Raw genomic sequence first — 21,293 nt, forward strand, 5'->3', positions numbered from 1 at the left:
CCTTAGAGAGACCAAAATGAATGAGGAATTGACAACAGCTTAGTTGTGTTCTTACAACGGTCATATATGGTGTTGTTCTGTGATGCTGGTGCCATTTGTTGTCCTTATCTTGGCCCCTGATTTCTAATCTTACGAGGCTCCGGAGTCCGGACGGGGGCGTGGTGAGCTCACCCAGCCGAGAATCCGCCGTTTCAAGTCGCATCGACTCGGCCACGACTCATATCCTCTTCACCTTTCTCACATGTTCCGCGTCCTCATTCGCACTCCCGCCAGATCATTTCGGATTCTGTGCACCGAGCCAATTTCTCGATCAATTTCGACCAGCACCGTATCCCGATTTCCACCTAGCATTAAAATGGCCGACAGCGCGCAACCAACACCCGTCCAGTCATCGGCATCGACGCCGGCGCCCAGCGACATTTCCAATGCCAATGTGCCCGCCCAACAAAAGCAGCAGAAGCAGCAAAACAACAAGAAGCAGAACAGACCTCCCCATCCCAATGCCGCCAATGCCAAACCGAAGCCGGTCAAGAGGGAGGTGAGGATATTGATGCTTCATGGTACGTTGACGACATTTCCCGGTTGCACGGACAATTCATTCAATTGCCCCTCCATCACGCCAGACGGGACCCCGCGCCCATCTCACCGAGTGGACACACCTCACTCACCGCGCTCACCTCGACACAATACCTCACCACCATAACCACCACCATGACATTCACAACCCCAGTGCCCATAATCTTCAAACACCACCCTCCTTTTCAACCTCACTGCGAAAATCCAGACTAACAAGATGACGCAGGCTACACCCAATCCGGCCCCCTCTTCCGCGCCAAAACCCGCGCTCTGGAAAAACTCCTCATCAAGGCCCTCTCCCCCTTAAACCTCGTGCCAACCCTTATCTACCCCACCGCCCCCAACCGCCTTTCCGTCTCCGACATCCCGGGTTACGAACCGTCCACATCCGACTCCGGCCCGGGCGGAGATAAGGAATTGTCAGATAGTTGGGCATGGTTCAGGCGGGAGGAAGCCACCTGGAACTACAAGTTGATCAACGAGGGATTTGAGCGGTTGGCAGAGACGATGAGGGGTGTGAATCTGGAAGGGAGGGAGGTGGTTGATGGGCTTGTGACTGACAGCAAAGTGGACGGGGAGGGTAAAGAGGCGGAGGAAAGGAAAGAAATGAAAGGGGTGGTCAGGTCAGAAGTGATTGATGGTGTCATTGGGTTCAGTCAGGGCGCAGCGATGGCTGCCATGTTGACGGCTGCTATGGAACATCTGGCGCCAGGCCAGCCGCGGCCGGTCCTGACGCCCGACCATGAGGGGTGGGTGAAGCAGATCCGGGAGGCGAATAAAGGACAGCCGCTCAAGTTCTGCGTGAGCTACAGTGGCTTCTTTGCGCTGCCGCCCGAGTTGGGGTGGTTGTGGGAGCCCAAGGTCAAGACGCCGACGTTGCATGTATTGGGTAGCTTGGATACGGTGGTGGAGGAGAGTAGGTCGCGGAGGCTGATTGAGGCTTGTGAGGACCCGGTGGTGGTGGTGCACCCGGGAGGACATTATGTGCCGGTGAACAAGGAGTGGGTGGCGCCGTTGGTGGGGTTCATTAGGACGTGTTTGGAGAAACATCAGCAGAAGACGGAGGAGGAGGGTGAGAAGAAGAAGGTGGAGGAAAGCGTTTGAGGGGCGAATGGGTAGACGTCTATTCAGGCATCTTGAACTTAAAAGACAGCAGAGGCGGGAATAGACGATAGACTACAAGAGAAAATCCTTTGTTTGTCCAGTTTTCACAATACACTAGTATCATCACTGAGTAAGTTGAGTTTTCTTAACCCGCTACTATCATACAAGCTCACCACTCTCAGAGTCACCCACCACAGTCATCCACCCCTCATACACAACATGCCCATCAGGCACATCACATCTGACGCAAATTGTGACTAGTCTCCACCACGCTCTTGGGCGGAATCTCGCCCATATCCGCCGCCATATCCGGCTCCCACTCTTCCTCCTCTGCTCCATGTCCATGTGCCTTCCAATGATGACCGCCCCTCGGGCCCTTGGGCAACGGCTTTCTGCGATTCAACTCCAATTCATCCTCATCCCCATAAATGTTTCTCTGCGCCGCCTTTCTGCCATATTCCAAAATGTCCTGGTCATGATGACGGGGCTTGCCCTCGGTGTTCTCGTAGCCGTGCGCCCGCACCTGGTCGGGCGGCAACAGGTCGGGGCGCGAGTGGTCAAAGGTCTCGTCGATGAGTTCCTTGGGATCGAGGCCCCAGCCTTTGACGATCTCTTCGTCGATGCGGCCCGGTGAGTGTTGGTAGATGTGCGCGGTCTTGTCTTCGGGACCGCCGACGCCTTCGTAGACGTGGCCGTGGAGGAGACTGGTTGTTGTTATCGTCAATCAGCGGTTTTTGTTCTCTTGTTTTCTTTTTTTCTTTTTTTCTTTTTTTTTTCTTTTTTTTTTTCTCTGCTCGCTTCGCTCGATATGGTAGAAGTGTTGTGATGGTTTAGAATGAGTGAGAGAAAGAAGGGAAAAAAGGAGAGGAAAGGAGAAAGAAAAAAAAAACCGAAACAAAAAAGACTTACTGCCCCTTGTCATCCCGATCGCCGCCCTCGGGCTCCGGAATCTTCTTGTCCCATGACCGGTTGGTGCACAGGTCCTCGCCGTACCGGATCTCCGTGTCGGGAAACTTCTTGGTCGCCTCGAGGTCGTTGATGCCCGGGGCTTCGTCCTCGACACCGGCCGGTCGGTGGCCCGTCTTGGCGTACCACGAGTTGAGGTCGCGCTCGGCCTCTTCGGCGAGGGCGTTGAGGTCTTTCTGCTGCTGGGTTTTGTGGTGTTCGGTGGAAGACATTCTGAGTGGTGTTGTTCTTTCTTGTGTCTGACTGACTGACTGACTGACTGAATGGGTGTTTGGTAGTTCTTTCTTTCGCTCGTTTGGTGTGTTCTGGTCCTTCAAAGGGTTCGTCTCTTTTGTCACCTTCTTTTTTTTTATTATCTTTCGTTGGCTTTATTATTGGTTTGTGTCTGACTACGAGATTGAGGAAGCCAGGCAGGGCGGTCGAGCTTTGAGATATATTTACAGGAAAACTCCTCACGTAGGTAGGCGGGCAGGTTCATGCTCATGTCAAAGCGTCGTCGTTAACGTCATTGCTTTGTCGAGAGGAGCAACTTTGATTGATCAATGGACACTTGACTTGACTGTGCCCCTCTCTTGTCAGATACGTCCCATTGTGGCCAGAATATTCTTTCTTGTTTGGGTAGGGAGTCGTGAGCTGATACGACCTTCTTTTTTTCTGGTCGCAGTCAGTTAACTGATGCTGTCCGAACTGCAGGGAGCGTGTAAGTGGTTGCAGAGGAAGGATGTAACCCCACCGAGTCTTAACGTCATGATGACCGTCCCGGAGCACAGCACCAGCGGTGAGAAGATGTACTTGACAGATTTTGCATCAAATAACAGCATGGAGGCATTTATAAGTGTAAATAAGTTAATCAGGAGTTCTTGGGAACTGTATATGGTAGTCGACTGGGATATTTTGGGAGAGTGTCTTTTTCCTCTCTCGTCGTCCTCTGTTAGTGATAGTTAGTGCCAGCGCAGCAGACCTCCCCACTTCAACTGCAACGCCGTTCAACTTCAATGATGTTATTGACCCTTTTTCCCTCAATTATCATTTTCCATCTCGATCTCGACTTCCATGCTCGAGTCTATCCATGACATGACGCAGCAACATCCTTCCATTGCTTGACCGACATCCGGCCGCGCTGCCATAGTAGCATCGCCAAAGCATCGAGCTTCACGACGACAACATCACTCCAGTCAACTCTACCCCCCTTCAGCTGCATATCAAGATTAAGGCCCTTCCTCCTTTCACCCTTGTCTCCTACCTTTACACAACATACCTCCCCTGATGCTCCCTCCCTAGGTACCTCTGTTGACCAACCTAGGTAACCGTCCATTACATCAGCCCTACACCTGAATCTGAACCTGTACCTGCTCGTTCCTGTCATAGCGTCCGTCGTCAACAAACTAACACAGCCATTTGCAGTTCCGTGATCCGTTCCGTCTCGGCTAATGCACCTTGACCAAACTCCTACTGTGCACACTGCAATTTCGCCAGTATATCACACACACATGCAGTTTTCTGCCGAGAGAACGACGACCATGGAACACGGATGTTGACCTGACCTCACAAAAAAACTCAACAAGAGAGTCCATCAATCGTGCTGCCAGTCAACAAGCCAAATATACGCATCTACGATTGAAGATCTCCGGTTGAGGTAGTATAGTAGAAACAAACCGACCAGCAACTGAAACAACGGGACCTCAACTTTGTATTCGAAAAGCAGTCAGTCCATTGCGCCTAACTCCTGTCCTAGATCTTACCCAAGAGGTATCCTGAGGTATTTCCCAGACCACGCACAATGAAAGAATATCAAAAGAGTGCTAAAAGTAGAGCAAAGTACAGGTGCAGAAGGAGATGACAGAGAAGCAAGTCCAAACCAAACAAAAGCTTCCACATCCATTGAAAGACTAGACCGTTCCTTTCCCGTCCTAATCAGCATCCATCATAACCGGCTTCTTGTGCCTCTACTGCCCAACATCTCTGGCCGTTGCACTTGCCCTTCAAAAGAAACAAAGATCCAAAAACTCACAAAGCCATAACCTCATGCCACATCCCCCATCTATCTTCATACCTGCCGCTGACGCTGCCGCTGCCGCCGCCACTGCTGCTGCTGCTGTCTTCATCGACATTGACATTGACATTGACATTCCCATGCAACAACACATGGTCATGGGGAACATCAGAAGAACCTGAACTGCCGCTGCCGCTACTGTGACCGCTTCCACCACCACCAACACTACCACCACCAGCACTGGTACTTCCACTTCCACTTCTACTTGCACTTCCACCACCGCCACCTGCAATATTCACGTCCAACAAGTCTTGCTCCAGATCCAATGCTGCACGCCCCCTCTCAAACCGATGACCATAATGGAATCCGTCAAACTCAATCACTTCTTGTTCGTCTGTTGACAGAGAAAGAGGCATATTCCCTTCATCAACCATAAAGCCTCTGTTCCCTCTGTGACGAACACCTTGTTGTTGTTGAATCGTTACCGGGACAGAGCGAGGTATCGGGACCGGTAGAGGTCGTCGACCCAAACCTGCATGGTTTCCGTTTAACCCATGAACACCTGCAGGACGAGGAGCGTAAAATGACTGACGACCACCAGCAGCAGCCCTAGTCCCCAGAGGTACATGTAGAGGTCCTAAACTCCCTACTGCCCCATGTGCAACCCCTGGCATCCCATACGGCGGCGGCGGCACGTCGCTCATAGTCCCTGACGCTCCTCTCCCCATACCCATACCCATATGTAGACCAGGGGCAGCAGCAGTCATCGGCATAACTTGCATATCCCGCACTAAGTGGAAGTCCCGCCCCTGTCCAAGTTCCAGTTCCACCGGCGACGGCACCATTACCCCCATCTCCCTTTCCCTGTCCCTCTCGACCTCCATCTCCCTATCCCTCAACAATCCCCTGACCTCCTCCGCCTCCTCCCACTTCCCCATATCCCTCAGATACGCCTCCATTTTGCGAGACGTTTGCACCCAAAATTGGTCTCTTCCTCTTGTTGTTGTTGTTGACGTTCCCAGTCCCGCGGCAAAAGGGCCCATGGAGGCCACCGGTCCCATGGTCATGCCCAAACCTGTACCACCCAGGCCTAAGCCCCGTCCCAACCCAATTCCCGTTCCCATGTGCATACCCGTGCCCACGGCCGTGCCAAAAGGAAGTTGCTGGTGATTGTCACTGCTAGATACCACGGTACCAGAAGGAAGTCCACCACCGTTCATGACCAGGATCTTTCGGCGAAGTACAACGGCAGTAGAGTCGTCCCCTTCATGATCGGCGATGGAAGCTAGGAAGTGGTGCGCCGAGAAGAAGAGGTAGCGATCGAGGTATTCCCAATCTTGCATGGGGATTGGAAATGGGGGTTGTCCTAGATGTCCTGGGGCGAGATCGTGGCATTCGTGCCGTGGTTTGGGTGCGCTGGTTATCATGTTATTGCCGCTGCCAACACTTCCCGCATCCGCTACCACTCCCATTATAGAGGTACCGCCGCGGTTCCCGTTTCGAACCCGATACTTCTCCTCCAATCGCTCCACCAACCCACCCAACATCCCTCTCGCCCTTTGCCCTGCCCCCGTCCCTGCCCCAGGCCCAACAACAACCCCCGCATCGAAAAGCGGCAAGTACATTCGTCCCAGAAGCCCCTCTAGCTCCAGGATCCTCTCCGTCGTCCTGCCCTCCCCCCACCTCTCCATCTCCCGCCTCACCAACCCCCCGAAATCACTCACTAGGTTCTTGACAATGGCATGTTCTGGGTCCATCAGAATCACGTATCCTCTCTTGAGGTGGATAGTCACATGGTCCGTCTCACCCCGTAGCTGGCGACAAGTGTTGATCCACAGCTTCCAGGCGCGCGTGATGAAGAGGTGGAGCGACGCAAAATCGGAGGTGGTGACGAGGTGGTGCAGCGACGAAGAGATTCGGTGCAAGGGGTGCGAGGTGCAGCCTGCTTGGGCGTATTTGAGGGTGGTGAGGTGGTGGAGGAAGCGGGTGTAGATGGGGAGGATGTCGTGCGGGGGTTGATGACGATAGGGTGATTGTGATGATGATGATGACAGAGGTTGTTTAGTGCTGGGAGAGGAGGCGTTGTGGAGGATGAGGAGCTGGGGAACAGCGAGACAGCAGTCCCAGATGGCTTGGATGTCGCCTTCGTCGGCGGAGGTGATGGCTTCTTCGATTTGGAGGAAGGCGTGCCGCAGGAGGACGCCGCCTTTGGTTGTTCCTTGGGAATTGTTGCATCGAAGATGGCGGATTGCTAGAGCGATGTTCTGTAGGATCGAATTCGACGACACGGTGGCGTGGTCTTCAGCGTTGATTTCGTCGCTGGCGATATGTAATCGCAGTCTCGGACCGTTCATCTTCCACGGAGTCTCCCTTTCGGGGTCGGCCCAGCGCGCAATGTAAGAGGCGTAAGCCAACAAAGTCGACTCGACGAGGTAAGTCGGTTCGCTCTGGAAGTAGAGGCGTATCATCTGGGCTGGTTGCGAGATGAAGTTTGACTGGCATCCTCGCTTCGACACATGCCCGTTGCCCCTATGGCTTCCTGAGCCCGAGAAGGTCACCCCTTTTCTTCGCATGGAACGAGACTTGCTCGGCTTCGTCGCGTTGGTGTTGCCGGACTTGTTGTACTTTGCCCATCGCCATTTGGCAAATTGGCCTTTGTACATTCTCGCCCTAGTTTGCAGGTAACAGTTAGTCAGCTGTCTCCCAAAACTCCACAAGTTAGAAGCATACGTTGCCTTAAACCGATGAGTCGACAGCATGATCTCCACCACATCATTCAGTATAAAGTTCTTGTTCATATACAAATCGTAGATGATATCCTTTTTTGCCTCCCAATCAGCCGGGCAGGTCGGTACCAGTGGCCTCTCAGGCAACGTGTGGTTAGTAGGAGTCGCCCTGGTAACTGTCTGTTCCTGTTGTTGCTGTTCCGTCGACAGATACGCATCATGATGATGATTCTGGCTGTGATGGCTAGAGGTCGAAGTTGGAGAGTGATGCGAATGCGGATGCGACGAGGAGTTGTCGTCTGATCCTGAAGAGCTATCAGAGTCAGATGAGTGACCGCTGACGGTTTCAGGACTGAGGGGTTGGTTGAAGTCGAAGAGTTCAGATTGAGTCGAAGACGAAGAGATGACTTGTGACGCGCTCATGATAGCATTTTCTGACGGCAATGGCAATGCAAATATCTGCCAAGCGCCCGTGAGGTCGCCCGTCTGGAGTTGACGAATCGGATGATACTAGTCGTAGATTCGAAAGTGAGTTGTGAGTTCTCGGCAAAGTCTGTATGCGGTAAAGTCGTCAGTCAGGTTGTCGTACGGATGTGGTTGAATGGAGCTGAGAAGAGAATGGAGGAGTTCAAAGGAGGGATAACTGCCACCGGAGGAGTGAGTGGACAGAGCCCATTCAAGGATTCCGGCCTATGCCAGGAATAGCCATCCTTGACACTCCTGCATGCTCTCACTTGCCATGAGCGCCCTGCCCCGAACAGAGCCCCAGACCAAATGATGGTTACCCCTCTGACCCCCATGCCTGCCGCTTCCCTATCCGTCTTGAGCGTATCCATGGTTTTGCCCGTCTTAGCCGTTGAGTTGCCTGGGTACAGTGCCAGTTTCCTCACTTCTCGCCCTGTCCCGTCTACCAGATGTCCTGGGTCGTGCATGTTCAACCACTCGCTCACTTCCTCCCCAGTCTTCACATCCAGCCCCGCTCCTCCTTGCTTCTGGTTCGACCCTTTAATCATTTCCTTTGCTACTTGCGTCACCCTAAACCCGCTGTGCCACAATCTTACAATCCTCTAGTGTCTGGAGCCTGCGTTCCAGCATTCAAAACCTTCACACAAGTGACAGAAAGAGGGAGAGATGGCACTTCTTGAACAGGGCGTCTTCGCCCCGCATTTTCCATGACTGATTCTGTTCTGAGAGGGGCGATGTGCACAGCACTCTCCTAACAAGGCTGGTTGTGGTCATAGACTAGCCGAATCTGTTCGTTGTGTGACACAGTAATCGGAAGAGTGGAGGCCGACAGCATTTGGGTGTCGGAACGGGGATTTGATACCTAGCGTAGCTCGGCGTGTTGCTCATGGAGCCCTCGCAACCTTGCGATAACATGATCCACGACAATAGTAGGCGTACACACTGATGCTACAATTCTAGCTCTCGGGGTCAACGGCCAAAGGAAGCTTTAGAATGAGGAGAACGCCCGAAACCCCCCCAGCAAAGCAAACATGAGCATCTCCAAGCCGTAGTACCCGTCGATAGCCCGTCTGTAAAGGTTCTTGTGGGGTACCCCGGGGTAAGTTAAACGGACGGTACACGCGCCCGTGAGGCACCCAAGAACCAGTAAGCAGCCCAACACCCGCCTGCTTTCGTACGGTTGGCTCTCAACTCAGCAGTTCGTGGCGGTCCATGTGTGTGGATGTGCCACCTGGGCATCGGCTACCGACTGTCGAGCTGTGATACTCATTCCGGTATTCTAGCCGTCTCTGTGGCGTTAGAGACCACAGTCACCACACCCACATCCCATGTTGGTCTTCTATCACAACTGACAAGCCAACCTCCTAGCGTCGAAGGGGAATACGTTCTGTTGCGCCAGTTGGAAGCTTTGTCAAGACACAAACTCCGGTCCCTTGGTTAGGATCGGATGGCGTACTGCAGAATGGATGTTCAGGTATGATAGGTATGATGAGATTTTGTTCCACCCAGCCGTGGGGGAGTAAATCCCAGTCCCAGTCCAGTCATCGGTCTAGTGCACGCCACCACGACCACAACACTAGGCCACGAGGTGTCAAAGAAGTCGGTCGATGTTGATCAACAGAACAATTGCCAGGGCTTCCATGCCACCATGACTCCCTGGCGAGTGTAGCCTGTTGACTGTAGACGAGTGAGGGTAGTTCTTGGAGACCAGTTAGTCACTTACACTCAAACTTCCGAGCACAAAGCGTGCTGGTACAGCAGTTTTCGTATGCACCGACTACCTCGTTCGTGAAACCGCGTTGCAACTTCGTGCAACTCGGCATGGGGAAGCATTGGCTGATGGCTGATGCAATCTGTGTATCGTCTAGCCGCACTGTGGTTTCCTGTTGTCTTGTGAGACATGATAGTGCACTTGGTGGAACGCTAGGGCGCAGAGGAATTGCGCCATCCGGGCGTTAGTCTTCAAGATCTAGCTTCTTTGGGAGTTGAAGTGTGTTCCCATGGTCGCAAAGGTCATGATGGTTGTGGGACAGAAGCTGGAAGCGAGAAGGCAATGAGTCGACCGGAAGTTTGGGAGAAAGATTAGTTGAAAAGGGAAGAGTGAACAGCATGATGTGATGATGATGATCAACGTGGAAGACGGTCAGTTCCACGGCCGAGTGGTTCTTGTTGCCCGGTTGCCCATGAGTGTCATTGTCGTATCTGAGGTAGTGCAGATCAGCTGTTTATGACATCTCGGCGCCCTATCATTAGTCTTGCCAATGTCAACGGGGTTGAGAGGGAACTCACTGGTGGATATCACATCACAATCTCCCGCCTGAGGGTAAAAGAATTCTATACAAGTACCAAAACAGTGAAAGAATCCAGTGGAAAAGGTAGCAAAAGTACAGTTTAAAGACGACCTACAATTTCTGTGTCATAAAGCGACTCCAAAGATCGAATCCAGATGCCTTGATACTGTCCATCGCCTAGCCAGATGTCTGCCCCTTCAATTCCTTCCTGACCAAACCACTCCCGTCAAGCTCACACCTAGTAGTGAAACAAGGCAAGAGTGTTCGCAAACGTCGCCAAATTCTGGTTCCAACCGGCCAAATCCTTGCCGTCTCTCGTTATCATACTGACACTACCGACCGTGTTCAAGTTGTAGATCTGGACCCAAGGGTCCGCGGCATTTCCACTAGACCCGCTGGTCTTGTTCCGATGGGATGGCGGCTTGCTGCTCATCACGAACTTTCCTGTTTTTCCGCTCTCAGCTTCTCTGGGAGGAACGCTGGTGCTAAAGCCAGAGCCGAGGTTGAGGGGTCCAGCCCAGAAGATTCTTGCCTGGCAGTTTTCACCGGAGCGAAGAGTGCTGCAGTCGACGTTGTAGTTGTTGAAGAAGCTGTAAAGACCGGCGCCGAAGACAACCACGTTTTGTGAACCAAGGATGCGGAGACCCCATGCCATTTCACATTTTGGGTTGCCTCCTAGGGTGAGAGAGCCATCGGAATTGATCGTTGTGTTGGCACCGTACTGGACGCTTTGACAGTCGGTATGGAAATCGGGATCTCCCAGAGTGGTGTCGATCCTGGTGAAAGGCAACGGAGCAGGAGGGTTGGGCTGGTAGTAAGGCGTCTCAGTCTGTGCTTGACCCATGAAGACGTCGGTCGCATTGAGCAACTGGTACTGGTAGAGAGTGTGATGTTCACTGGCGGTGCCTACAAGCCAGACACGTTCGCCTTCAATCAAGACACCACGTCCAGCAAAGATGCTGATTTGGGTGTTGTTGAAGTCCTCGATGTCGTGGTCGGCAACCCAGAACCAGTTGTTCTCCATGTAGAGATTGCCAGCCCCCTTGGTGACGTGGAAGCTCAACCATGCTGCGATGCAATTCACATCAGCGTGGACAACGGCGCCGGGAGTCTTGGGGCAGTCAGTCAGTTGCAGGTTAGATCCTGCAAAACCACCGATACGTGTGTGGACGTCCCACAGACCAGAAGGGGGCATTTCGGCGAGGGTAGAGCTGGAACCGGCGGGAGAATTGAGGTTGTATTGGATCAAGACGGCACCTGCTGTTCCTCCCTGGGTAGAGACAATGATGTCGCTGACCTCCACGTAGCCGGCCTCTCCCATATTTCCAATCTGAAGCACAGGTTGCGGGTTGTTGATATCCGAGAACTTGGGACCCGCACCGAGGATGACCGCCGCCATAGCTTCTCCCACAACTCGAACCCCTCCTGGGATATGAACAGTGTCGGTGACCTTGTAGTATCCCGCGTCGAGGTACGCCACCGATCCGAGTGTATGACCAGCAGTTTGGAAGAGGTGGTTCAGAGCTGCGGTATCATCGGTGACTCCATCTCCAGCAGCACCGTAGGATCGGGCGGAGAGAAAGGCCCAAGTCGGGTAAGTTTCATACTGAGGTTTGGAGCGCTCGTAAAATTTGCCGTCTTGCTTGAGGGTCGTGGGTTGAGGGAAGTAAGCCTGATCGCGGTCCTCGTACTCGCGCGGTCCATTGGGGGTGTAGGTGTTGCCCTGAAACCTGTTAGTAATGTCTCTTGGAAGTGATTCATGGTAGCCGGATAACCTACCCTTGCGTAACCTGCATCATGAACCAGTCCCGAAGGATTGCCCAGGAGAATAGGGCCTTCCGGGCCCTGAAGAACGATGGGAACATTGATGTAGTCCACATTCTCAATGACAAGAGAGCCTGTCGAGTTGATGCTGGTGGCCCCACGGAATGTAGTCATGGCCGTCTGAACGTTGACGAACCTGCTGTCCAAAAGGGTGACGGAGCCAACGGCGTTGCTCGACATGTTAATGCCGACCTCGCAATCGTAGATGTTGAGGGACTTGTACGTCCAACCCCAGTTCCACAGCTGCATGATGGCTGTCTTGGAGCCGTAGAAGGTGAGGTTGCGCATCGTGTACTGCTGATTGCCGAACTGGGCGCCCTGTTTACCTCCGTAGAAGACCAGGTCCGCCAGCATGCCACCGCTACCTTCCTCTATGAAGATGCCGGTGTGATCATCCTCGGGTCGGGAGGATAGCTTGAAGACGCAGTTCTGAATGGAAGTAGCTTGGGATGAGGGCCAATGAAGGCCAGCAACGGTACCCGGGACATCGGTGGTGTCAAAGATGAGGTTACGGATTTGACGAAAGAAGACATTGGTGGCTCTGAACTGAAGGGCTGTGCAGACGTTACTGTCAGCAGGGAAAACACAAGAGACAGATGGTACCTCTACCACAGGGAGAGACTCACTGCCGCTGTTCAGGTACGGGTCCGAGTCGATCAAGCCAATGCCGCCGTAGGACTGGAAGTCGGGGCTGCCCTTGATGACAGGCATGGAGGTGGGATCGCCAATGATCTGGGTATAGTAGTAGTTGATGATGTTGGTAGTGATGAGGTAGGTGCCGGCAGGGAAGTAGACGACAGCAGGGGTAGTGGTGGTTCCGTTGCAGAAGGGACCGCCACCGCAACGGTCGCCGGAGCTGATGGCGTTGTTGATGGCGATGGTGTCGTCAGTGACACCGTCTCCCTTGGCGCCGTAGTCCTTGACATTGCGGAAGACGTGGTAGGACTTGTCGGGGTTGAAGGAGGCAACGCCCTGGTGCTGGATCTCCTCCATCCAGTAGGCCGCACTAGCGACTGAAGCCAAAGCGGCGAGCACGATGACCTTGAGCCGCATCGTGACGGGATCTGATAGTTGTTAAGGATTTGGTGTTCGAAGCAGTCTGTCGATGGCGAAGGAAGCCCAAGAGAAGAGTGAGTTCGTGAATGGTAAAGATACGATACGTGACCAAAGCAAAGGGGGGTTCACTGCTGGAATTAGTAGGGAAAGGAAAAGATTAAGAGCTCAAAAGATTGTGGGGGTAGATCAACGACCAAAGCACATGATATCCGGTTGGTGGTGAAGGGCCTTTTTTCGGTTGAGGAGTGAAGAGGTTCCAGGTTTGACTAGTAGAGTGAAGGCGGACGGCAAAGAACTGAAGGTCTAGCAAAGCAAGTCAAGTGAAGGTGAAGAGACCCCATCAATTTCCAGTGGTTGGCCAATGGATGGTCAATCATCAGATGCCACCATCTCGTTGCTCCTTCCATCTTCGATCCAATGTGGTTGGTGGGCTGCGTGCCTTCCTTCTTCAGTCGGGGCTCGTCGACTCATCAGTAGAGCACTTCACGTGACGATGCCATCTGAGATCGAGTGTTCAATCCGCATCTCTCCATTGAAGGGTTCGTTGCGATCCCGACTTTTACTCATCATCCCTCTCTTGACCACCACCCCAACATCACGAGCATGGCATGTGCCCCGGTCAAACTGCCACTGCGCATTTCATTCACTGTACCTCCAACCCCCATGCAATATGTATTGACAGTCCAGTACCGCTGACTTTGGTTAGAAAAGGCTATGGCCAGACTGTGATATGCCTCGTGATAATTTGGGAGCACATCTGCCGGAGTTCATCAAGCGTTGTTCGACCCTTGACTTGATAAAATGTAACAAAGACATAGGAATACTTGTAAGAGAATACCAAACTCCAAAGGGTACCAAATAAGATGGTGATATGGACGAGCGGTGGTGACAAGGCGACGGATGCATTGACGTTGATTGTCCGTTGATTGCTTACGTAACGCTGATAAGGGCTCTTAACAGATAAGCCTACAATTCACAGCGAAGAAATGTTATAGATACCGGCAGCAGCCAGTTGCCGGCCCGGGCCAAGCTCCGTGTTCGTCTCCCCCACCAATGATGTCGCACCCACTTTCAACGACATGGCATTTTCTTCGACACTTGATCCAAGCACCAACCAAAGACATTGTCACAGCCTCAACCCGCCATGGCTCAAGACCGATTTCCAGATACACTGACGGACCGGTGGCCCTCTCCGATGCCCTCCCTCATTTCTTTCCCAGCTCCCGCAGTCGCGATTGCAGTCTGCTGCTCGACCAGTTAGCCCCGGCGGAGTGCCCACTGCTCCTCCCCTTCTTCTGAACACTTCCTGGCGTGCGCAATATGCTGCCATGCTGGTTTCGGTTCCTGACTCTGTCTCGGTGAATAAGCAGGGCCTAGCCTAGACCGTCGATTTTCTTTGTTCAGTTCAGTCAACCTTCCCCGCCCCCTACGTTTGTCTAGACCCCCGTCTTGGAACAAAGACAGCAAGTGCTGTTAAAGACCTCATCATAACATGCCCCCAACTGCCAACTCCCAATTCCATCCCGCTCGGCATCCTTTTACCATCGCCGCTTCCTTGATCCACTCGCACTACCATGGCTCGATATACCGGCACTTCAAGCGCGGCTCGTCAGTCGGAGCCGACAAGGGCGGCCTCTGCCAATACCTCAGCTGATGTTATTACAGCGAGCACCAGCAACATGTCCCCCAACACCCCTACCACCACATGGCTGAGGATATGGCCGCGTCGAAACACGAAAGAGGATGATCATCTTGCGGATGGGTGCCTCGTGATGTGACATCCGTGTTGGTCGCCCGATGAAGTGACAAAAGGTCCACTGGTCCGTTCTGTTTGCACCATTATGACGGCCAAGGCGCCGGCATACCACGCTCGTTTGCGATGACTACCCACGAGACACGCACCCAGTTCTGCTTAACCACGCCTCACCCCTGGAGCGCCTCGATTCATGGTATATATCTCAGCTGCTTGCTCCGGAAGAGCCCTCTCGTGTCCTACACCTCGAACCCTCACGTAGCTAGTTTCACCACTGCCAGTAGCTGCTACAAATTCCGTCCTCGTACACAAAATGCGTCTTGCCGCTTCTCTTCCTGTTGCGGTTCTTCTCGCCGCCGCAGAGGTTACAATGGCTACCCCCAACCCCAGCATCACTGCTGCTCCTACGACCTCGAACAATCTCCTCAACACCGCCACATCCAAACAGCCCTCGGTATTCACCACCATCACGTGCAGCCCCAATGGAAACACTGAGGAGGCAGGTGAATATGTCAGGCATAACTGCAAGGTTTATGAGTACAGGCTCAGGAGCTGGAGAGCGGTGCTGGGTTTGCTGTGCCGTTTCTGGGCAGTCTCTGGGAAATGGCCGCAGCGGCTGCAATAGTCATGCTGTTTTGAGCTCTTCGCCGTTATTACCAGACAAACTGCCTGCGTCTACCGCTAGTAGCATGCATGAGGAAAGATAGAGCCGGATCGGCTTGGATGAGGATCGTATGTTGAAGGAGGCTGAGGCGGAAGATCGGAAATGCTACCATTTAAACTACTTAGTGCGGCCAAGTGACTCCACACCTTAGTGTACCTGCCTGGCGATCCCGTTATCCGAGTCTAGCGTATCAAGCTGCAATACGTGTCAGCCTAGACCTTTTGCCAACCCCGGAGTTCCACTGAGAATGAGGCTTAGCTACCCCAGACCCCTGGAAACGATCTCGGCCTTCCTTACCGCCGGATTTTTTTCCATCGCGTGTTTTTTTGCTGTGATAGCTTCCTTATCTCATGACGCTTGATGAAGGGTCCTTTTACCAACATAAAATGTTCACATTTCTTCTTTCACATCCTTGACGCACCGATCCATATTGCAATTTCTCATCAATCAATAAACCGTGCAACCAACAATTTTCCCGCACGTCGACAGCCAACACAGAATTCCGGCCATCAAATCTACATCTACTACTACTAAAGACAACGATCATCAACATGCGTCTCTCACGTCTCATCACCCTCGGCTTCTTGGGTCTAACAACCGCATCCGTCATCAACCCTCAAGCCCGCTTCTCTTCAGTGACTGTGCCATATAACACCACAACCATTTCCGCCTCATCACTCCAGACCGGTACACCACCGTCTGTTTCACCCGTGATAAGTCATCTATCACCACCTTGTCCTTCTGCCGCCAACGCAGTCGACGACAATGTTGATATGTCCAATTTCGACGAAGACGACCAAAACGAGAACACCCAGCATCACGGCGGTCACGGAGGTCATGGTGGACATGGCAGAGGGCACAGTAGAGGTACTAGTGGCCACACGGGTGCAAGTGGTGGCGTCGATGGGAGTCATGGAGGGGGTAATCAGGCTGGGGGAGGTGGTGCTGCTGTCGGTGCTGGTGGATCTGCTAATGGGAAGAAGAGTGATGGTACTAGGCTGAGGGTTGAGGGGCTTGGAGTTGCTGGGATGGTGATGATGGGGCTGGGGGTTGTAATGGGTTGATGGATTCAAAAATGTACGGTTGCCGGCGGGGTTGAACTGTTGGGGCCGAGATCCATTGTTGTGGTCGTTGTCTCTGCTTACAATGACCTTTTTCTTCATGACGCACCGGCGCGTCTTCCCTTCCTCGCGGCTACGACATTCACGACTCATCTCCCTCGATATAAACCCATGGTTACACCAGTACTCATCATGCAATTCCCTGTTCAACATTAGGATTAGCGGCAGGTCACCCACAACCAGCAAACTCGAAAAGATGGACCCTCCAACTGTCTTCACGATCACCCTCCTGGGTTCATCCGCCACTATAACAGCACCTTAGCACATCCATCTGCAAACGCCGTCGTTGCAATCCCACAGCTAAGAGTAGCAAATTCACCCGCGCCGCCATTATACTGTTGGAACAAAATCCTATCTCGTGTGCGTTTTCAAGACTTCGTTGGCGTGTGCCACAAGTTGAAACCTTGAGGTTCATGATTTGGTCAGGGCATGAGAGGGAACATCCTCGAGTCTGGCGATCCATTGGCATGATACATTCAAAGCCGAGTCAAACTCAACACATCCCTCATCTCTGACAGGTACTTCAGTGGTATAATAACAGAGGTCCCCCCTCATACCTCTCACGAACCCCAAAAAGTCCCTCGGCCAACTCCTTCCAACCCAAGAAACCATCTTGCTCAAAAGCAGCTTCAAATCAAGACCCACCAGTACCTACTTTGTCCAAACCAACAACACCAAAAATGCGTCTCCCAAATTCACCTCTCCTTCTCCCCATCTCCTTCTTGCTGCTCCTATTGCTAGGTACCAGCGCAGCTCTGGCCTCTTCTCTTTATCCTTCTCTCGGCTCCGAAAGCACCGCCGCAACCACCGCCATTACCATCCCCGAGGATCCTGCTACAAACCCAACCGACATCAATCCTTCTTTCTCCACACCAGCCAACGTAACCTACGACGACATCACCGAACATCATCGCGGCCGTAACCATACGCACAACAACCACACCAGCGATGGGACTACGGGTTATGTTCCCCCGGGTACAGCCTTGGTCGCTATGCTTGTTACGTTTGGGATGGCGATGCTGGGGGGACTGGGAATTGCTTCGGCAGTAGCGTTGGTGTTGTCAGTGGTGGAGGTGCTGGGTGAGGGGGTAGGGTTGGTGGTTTCCTTGGTGGGTAGTTGGTGGATGGAAGTACCTAGGTGAAGTAGATGGTGATACCTCTGGGTAAAGGAGGGTTGGGTAATGGGACTTGACTGGAGAGGAAGGAGAGATCAAAAGGTTGTGGTTGGGAAGTGAGGGGAGGGAATATATCTGGTAGGAAGAAAACTGAATGATCATCACGCAGTGGTACTGGCTTTGAAATGTGCACAAGTGACGTGATCCCTTCGTTATTAGGTACCTACCTGAGCGGTAACATGAAACATGCACCAAACCTCTACCCTCCTAGAGGGTATATAGCCCAGGTTATTGGCCAACCTTTCCGTGGCCCGCTAGTGCATCTGGGAGTAATGCGAGAGAGCTCTTCGTGAGCTGTTACCAAGTAAACTGGAAGCTGTCGGTTCAAGTCCGGTGCGGGCCACTACTTTTTTGGACATTCTCCTTTTTGCTTCGGTTGAACTCGTATCGTCTTGCCCCGCGTCAAGCCCCTCTCTGTGCTATTTCCGTTTCGACACGAACTGTCAACGTGCCTACGGCGTTGTGTTTTTTTTCCTCTCCCTTATTTACTTCTCCAGCTCGCGCGCTTGTTGCCCTTCCACCAAACAAACCCGTCGCAACTTGCACCAACGCCTCATTTCACTTTGATCTCGAGTATTTTCCCCGCTATCCAGATTGCCAGGAACCGCTTTCCTTCCCACGCTTGTTCAGATCTTTCGGTAAACTCTCTCTTCCCGATCACTCGTTGCGGGCTGAAATTTGAAGAGTAGGTAAGTCTCCCTCTCGCATCGCTTCACAGGGTGAAGTTGAAGGACGGCTTAACTTCATCTGCATCAAGATTCAAGAACAGTGACTCGGATCCTGACTCAATTTGACAACATATTCATTAGGAGTCACTTCAACGTGCCCAGCCATGGAGGCATCTGATGCTACTCCGACTCGGAGCCCCTACCACGAGAAACGCGCGCCCGAAACTAGCGGAAGCGAGAGTTCGAGGGACAAGACAACCAGTCCAGATACAACAGAAACGATGACGACCATTACAAAGAAACGGCGACTTGACGAGGCAGGTGAAGCGCCAGTCATACTCGGGTTGACAGAAGCCTTCGATGATGGTACCGCCAGAATAGTGGCCACAGAACCCGATGCTTTTTTTGGCTGCGCAAAAGCGCCCTCCAACTCATCGCCAATGCATCTTCCTGATGCGCAAGAGGAACCCTGTCACATCCTACAATCTATAGAGGTCGATGTCATTGAGCAACAGGATGTGGTGGGAGTGTCCATCCTAGAAGACCAAGCACCATTTGCGAGCAGGGAAGAATTCGAGGCAGCCAATGTCACGACCTGGAAGCGCTCACCTAGGTCTCCCTCGCCACTCGAAGATCCAAGACTTCCTCACTGGAGGGCTGAAACTCGGTCATTCAAGGGAAATATGTTCTGTCACCATCAATCACCTGGAACAGCCATCGAGACAGCCAAGGCCGCCCACAATGGGAATCTTTTCGTGGATGGAGCTCCACAGTTCACCATCTTCTGTGACGGATCCAGCGAGAACACTCGCTTTGCACAGTTTCGCGGGGATAAGGGAGGATACGGTGTGGTCTTTCGGGACCCCTACGAAACCGTTAGTCACAATGATGTAGACCTTGCTCCCAACCGCCTCAAACCCAAAGTCCTCGGCAAAGAGAAAGAGGAAGACTGGGGTGTGGAAGACTTTGTGGTTTTGAACTGGTTGAACCGCAAGGTCTATAGTGCCGATCATGCGGAAATCAGCGCTCTTTCACAGGGACTAGATGAGGTCACCAAACGTGTCGACCGTTTTGGTCCTCCCTCATCCACACTCAAGATTTTCTCGGATTCGGTCAGCTGTCAAAGGCGCATCAACAAGGGCATACTCGTTGGTGATGACTTTGTGTCAGGCGGCAAGAACCTTATGTCAGATGACAGAAATGCCACGTCGGGAAAAAAACGCAAGAGAACTGAGGTCACTTTTTATGACAAGCACACAAACCCCTTTGTGCGCGCAATTGTCTGGCAGTCGCATTATCTCTTCGAACGTGGCTGCACGACAGAAATCCACTGGATGCCTCGCAACTGCACTTTTGCCGCATTTCTCGCAGATCATGTCGCTGGTTTGTGGCGGCTAGAAAACGCCGACTTCAGCCAGTCGAATCTCGCACGCGAAGAAAGGGACGGGATCATGGACAAGTTGAGCGGGGAGGTCTACGAGATAGTGCGTAGAAGATCTACGCCTCCACCAAATTCTCGACCTTCCAAGAAGAGGAAGGTGAAAAGACCACCATCGAAGAATAAGCGCCTCACCAAAAACATGAAGCGCGCCCAAAAGAAGCCCAAGGCCAGCAAGAAGCCTTGCTCGGCTAACCACCTCAACACCCGGTCCTTTCCCTTTCGCCCCTCACCGTCACCATACGGTCAACCTTCTTCTTCTCAGTGGGTTTCAAGTAACCCATTTCCACCTACCCCGGCTCCTTCTGTCAGTGAGCCGTCATTGCACCAAGACCACTACCCCTCAGCAGAGCATCGCGTGCCCACGTTGGATACGTTTCCAACATGGTTCTTCCGAGATCCTACACCGCCTCGTATGGTACGTGCTCCGACGCCCGGGCGCTGTTGGGAGATAGAGGATGAGGATGAAATTGAGGTTGGCATTGTTCGTAATGAGGAGAACAAGTCGAGTCAAATGGACAGTGAGGAGGAGAAGAAAGACAAAGAGCAGGATAATTGTAGTGGAAATAATGACGAGAAGGAGAGCAAAGAGTAGTTGCTATATCGTCGTCTGTTGCTGTTTCTGTTTCCCCTTTCAGCTATGAAGCGGCTATGTTTCAAGATTTAGGCAAAATGGTGGAGTATAGGCGTTCTCTTTCTTCTGTCTCGATGGATATACGCACAATCAGCTCGTTTATGCAAGCTTTGTCTTTCTATTTGTAGTATTGTAGCACTTGTACTCTTCCGTTGCACTGATGTCTTCATTCAACATCAGAAGGATTCTATCCCTCTCATGCATTGGGAGATGTCGCTGATTGTACTCCAGTTCCTCCCTCTCCCCAATCTTCAAGTGCCTGCCTGTAGCATTATCGGCCAGAATAGGGTCGATTGCGCACCGTCGAGGATATCAACGGATTCTAAGAGTACCACCCAACCCTTCCAGACGGTAAGACATCCAAACGATTTTCCGCATTATATGTCTCGCAGAAAATCGGCCACGCCGGTGGTTGAGTCCGCGGTTGAGGCGGTACCAGCACTCCTGTGAATCTGTAGAGGTAAACAGTCCGATGACGACTGATCCCGGGCGATGTTGCTCCACGAGCTGAAGGGCGATAAGAGTAGACTGCGTCAAGGCACCCGATTATGCCTGAATCGAGGAGTACATCACTGTGTAGAACCATAACTTGACACCAAAGCCTGACGTCGACTTTAATCCGGAGGACATGGGCCATGGGAGCGGCAGAGATACCGGTAGCTGCTCTATCCTGGTTGTCTATATTGTTGATGCCGTTGGCCCGGGGATTGCGAAGTACAATCCCATAGCTACCACTAGAGGCTTCGTATTCTCGATTTCTCTCACACTTGCGTGATCCATCGCAGAAGAAGAAGATCTGCGGCACGCCATTGACTCAAAGATGAGAGGCACATTGCCCT

General features: G+C 52.6%; 9 protein-coding genes across 9 annotated transcripts; 4 read left to right on the forward strand and 5 right to left on the reverse strand.

Annotated features, from left to right (window-relative positions):
• The first annotated feature begins 165 nt into the window (after positions 1-165).
• NCU08094 (dihydrofolate reductase) lies at positions 166-1,819 on the forward strand. Its single transcript, XM_960132.3, has 2 exons — positions 166-560; positions 803-1,819. Exons 1-2 carry the CDS (start codon positions 242-244, stop codon positions 1,678-1,680), a joined length of 1,197 nt encoding a protein of 398 aa, XP_965225.3. The 5' UTR covers positions 166-241; the 3' UTR covers positions 1,681-1,819.
• NCU08095 (hypothetical protein) lies at positions 1,798-2,894 on the reverse strand. The gene is made up of 2 exons (XM_960133.2): positions 2,590-2,894; positions 1,798-2,384 (listed from the first exon to the last, which is right to left on the reverse strand). The coding sequence occupies exons 1-2, from the start codon at positions 2,856-2,858 to the stop codon at positions 1,916-1,918; spliced, it is 738 nt and encodes a 245-aa protein (XP_965226.1). The 5' UTR covers positions 2,859-2,894; the 3' UTR covers positions 1,798-1,915.
• A 1,483-nt stretch (positions 2,895-4,377) lies between these two features.
• NCU08096 (hypothetical protein) lies at positions 4,378-7,302 on the reverse strand (the record flags this gene model as incomplete). The annotated part of the gene is made up of 2 exons (XM_960134.2): positions 4,378-4,400; positions 5,232-7,302. 2 exons carry the CDS (start codon positions 7,300-7,302, stop codon positions 4,378-4,380), a joined length of 2,094 nt encoding a protein of 697 aa, XP_965227.2.
• Positions 7,303-7,940: 638 nt separating this feature from the next.
• Positions 7,941-8,532, reverse strand: NCU16307 (hypothetical protein; the record flags this gene model as incomplete). Its single annotated transcript, XM_011395025.1, has 2 exons — positions 7,941-8,432; positions 8,476-8,532. 2 exons carry the CDS (start codon positions 8,530-8,532, stop codon positions 7,941-7,943), a joined length of 549 nt encoding a protein of 182 aa, XP_011393327.1.
• A 1,618-nt stretch (positions 8,533-10,150) lies between these two features.
• Positions 10,151-12,998, reverse strand: NCU08097 (exo-beta-1,3-glucanase; the record flags this gene model as incomplete). Its single annotated transcript, XM_960135.2, has 3 exons — positions 10,151-11,844; positions 11,901-12,499; positions 12,572-12,998. 3 exons carry the CDS (start codon positions 12,996-12,998, stop codon positions 10,360-10,362), a joined length of 2,511 nt encoding a protein of 836 aa, XP_965228.1. The 3' UTR covers positions 10,151-10,359.
• Positions 12,999-14,509: 1,511 nt separating this feature from the next.
• Positions 14,510-15,546, forward strand: NCU08098 (hypothetical protein). Its single transcript, XM_960136.3, has one exon. The coding sequence runs from the start codon at positions 14,881-14,883 to the stop codon at positions 15,247-15,249; it is 369 nt and encodes a 122-aa protein (XP_965229.3). The 5' UTR covers positions 14,510-14,880; the 3' UTR covers positions 15,250-15,546.
• A 482-nt stretch (positions 15,547-16,028) lies between these two features.
• NCU08099 (hypothetical protein) lies at positions 16,029-16,748 on the reverse strand. The gene has a single exon (XM_960137.2). It carries the CDS (start codon positions 16,690-16,692, stop codon positions 16,144-16,146), a length of 549 nt encoding a protein of 182 aa, XP_965230.1. The 5' UTR covers positions 16,693-16,748; the 3' UTR covers positions 16,029-16,143.
• A 471-nt stretch (positions 16,749-17,219) lies between these two features.
• On the forward strand, positions 17,220-17,748 carry NCU08100 (hypothetical protein; the record flags this gene model as incomplete). Its single annotated transcript, XM_960138.2, has 1 exon — positions 17,220-17,748. One exon carries the CDS (start codon positions 17,220-17,222, stop codon positions 17,679-17,681), a length of 462 nt encoding a protein of 153 aa, XP_965231.1. The 3' UTR covers positions 17,682-17,748.
• Positions 17,749-18,546: 798 nt separating this feature from the next.
• Positions 18,547-20,415, forward strand: NCU08101 (hypothetical protein; the record flags this gene model as incomplete). Its single annotated transcript, XM_960139.1, has 1 exon — positions 18,547-20,415. One exon carries the CDS (start codon positions 18,547-18,549, stop codon positions 20,413-20,415), a length of 1,869 nt encoding a protein of 622 aa, XP_965232.1.
• Between the last annotated feature and the right edge of the window lie 878 nt (positions 20,416-21,293).

Source organism: Neurospora crassa, linkage group I, assembly GCF_000182925.2.
Source record: "Neurospora crassa OR74A linkage group I, whole genome shotgun sequence".
Lineage (NCBI taxonomy): Eukaryota > Fungi > Ascomycota > Sordariomycetes > Sordariales > Sordariaceae > Neurospora > Neurospora crassa.

Coding starts and splice junctions, on each gene's coding strand:
- NCU08094 (XM_960132.3), top strand. CDS start 242: ATGTTCCGCGTCCTCATTCGCACTCCCGCCAGATCATTTCGGATTCTG. Junction 561..802: donor GAGGATATTGATGCTTCATG/GTACGTTGACGA, acceptor AAGATGACGCAG/GCTACACCCAATCCGGCCCC.
- NCU08099 (XM_960137.2), bottom strand. CDS start 16,692: ATGTTGAACAGGGAATTGCATGATGAGTACTGGTGTAACCATGGGTTT.
- NCU08095 (XM_960133.2), bottom strand. CDS start 2,858: ATGTCTTCCACCGAACACCACAAAACCCAGCAGCAGAAAGACCTCAAC. Junction 2,385..2,589: donor GATCGGGATGACAAGGGGCA/GTAAGTCTTTTT, acceptor AACAACAACCAG/TCTCCTCCACGGCCACGTCT.
- NCU08098 (XM_960136.3), top strand. CDS start 14,881: ATGACTACCCACGAGACACGCACCCAGTTCTGCTTAACCACGCCTCAC.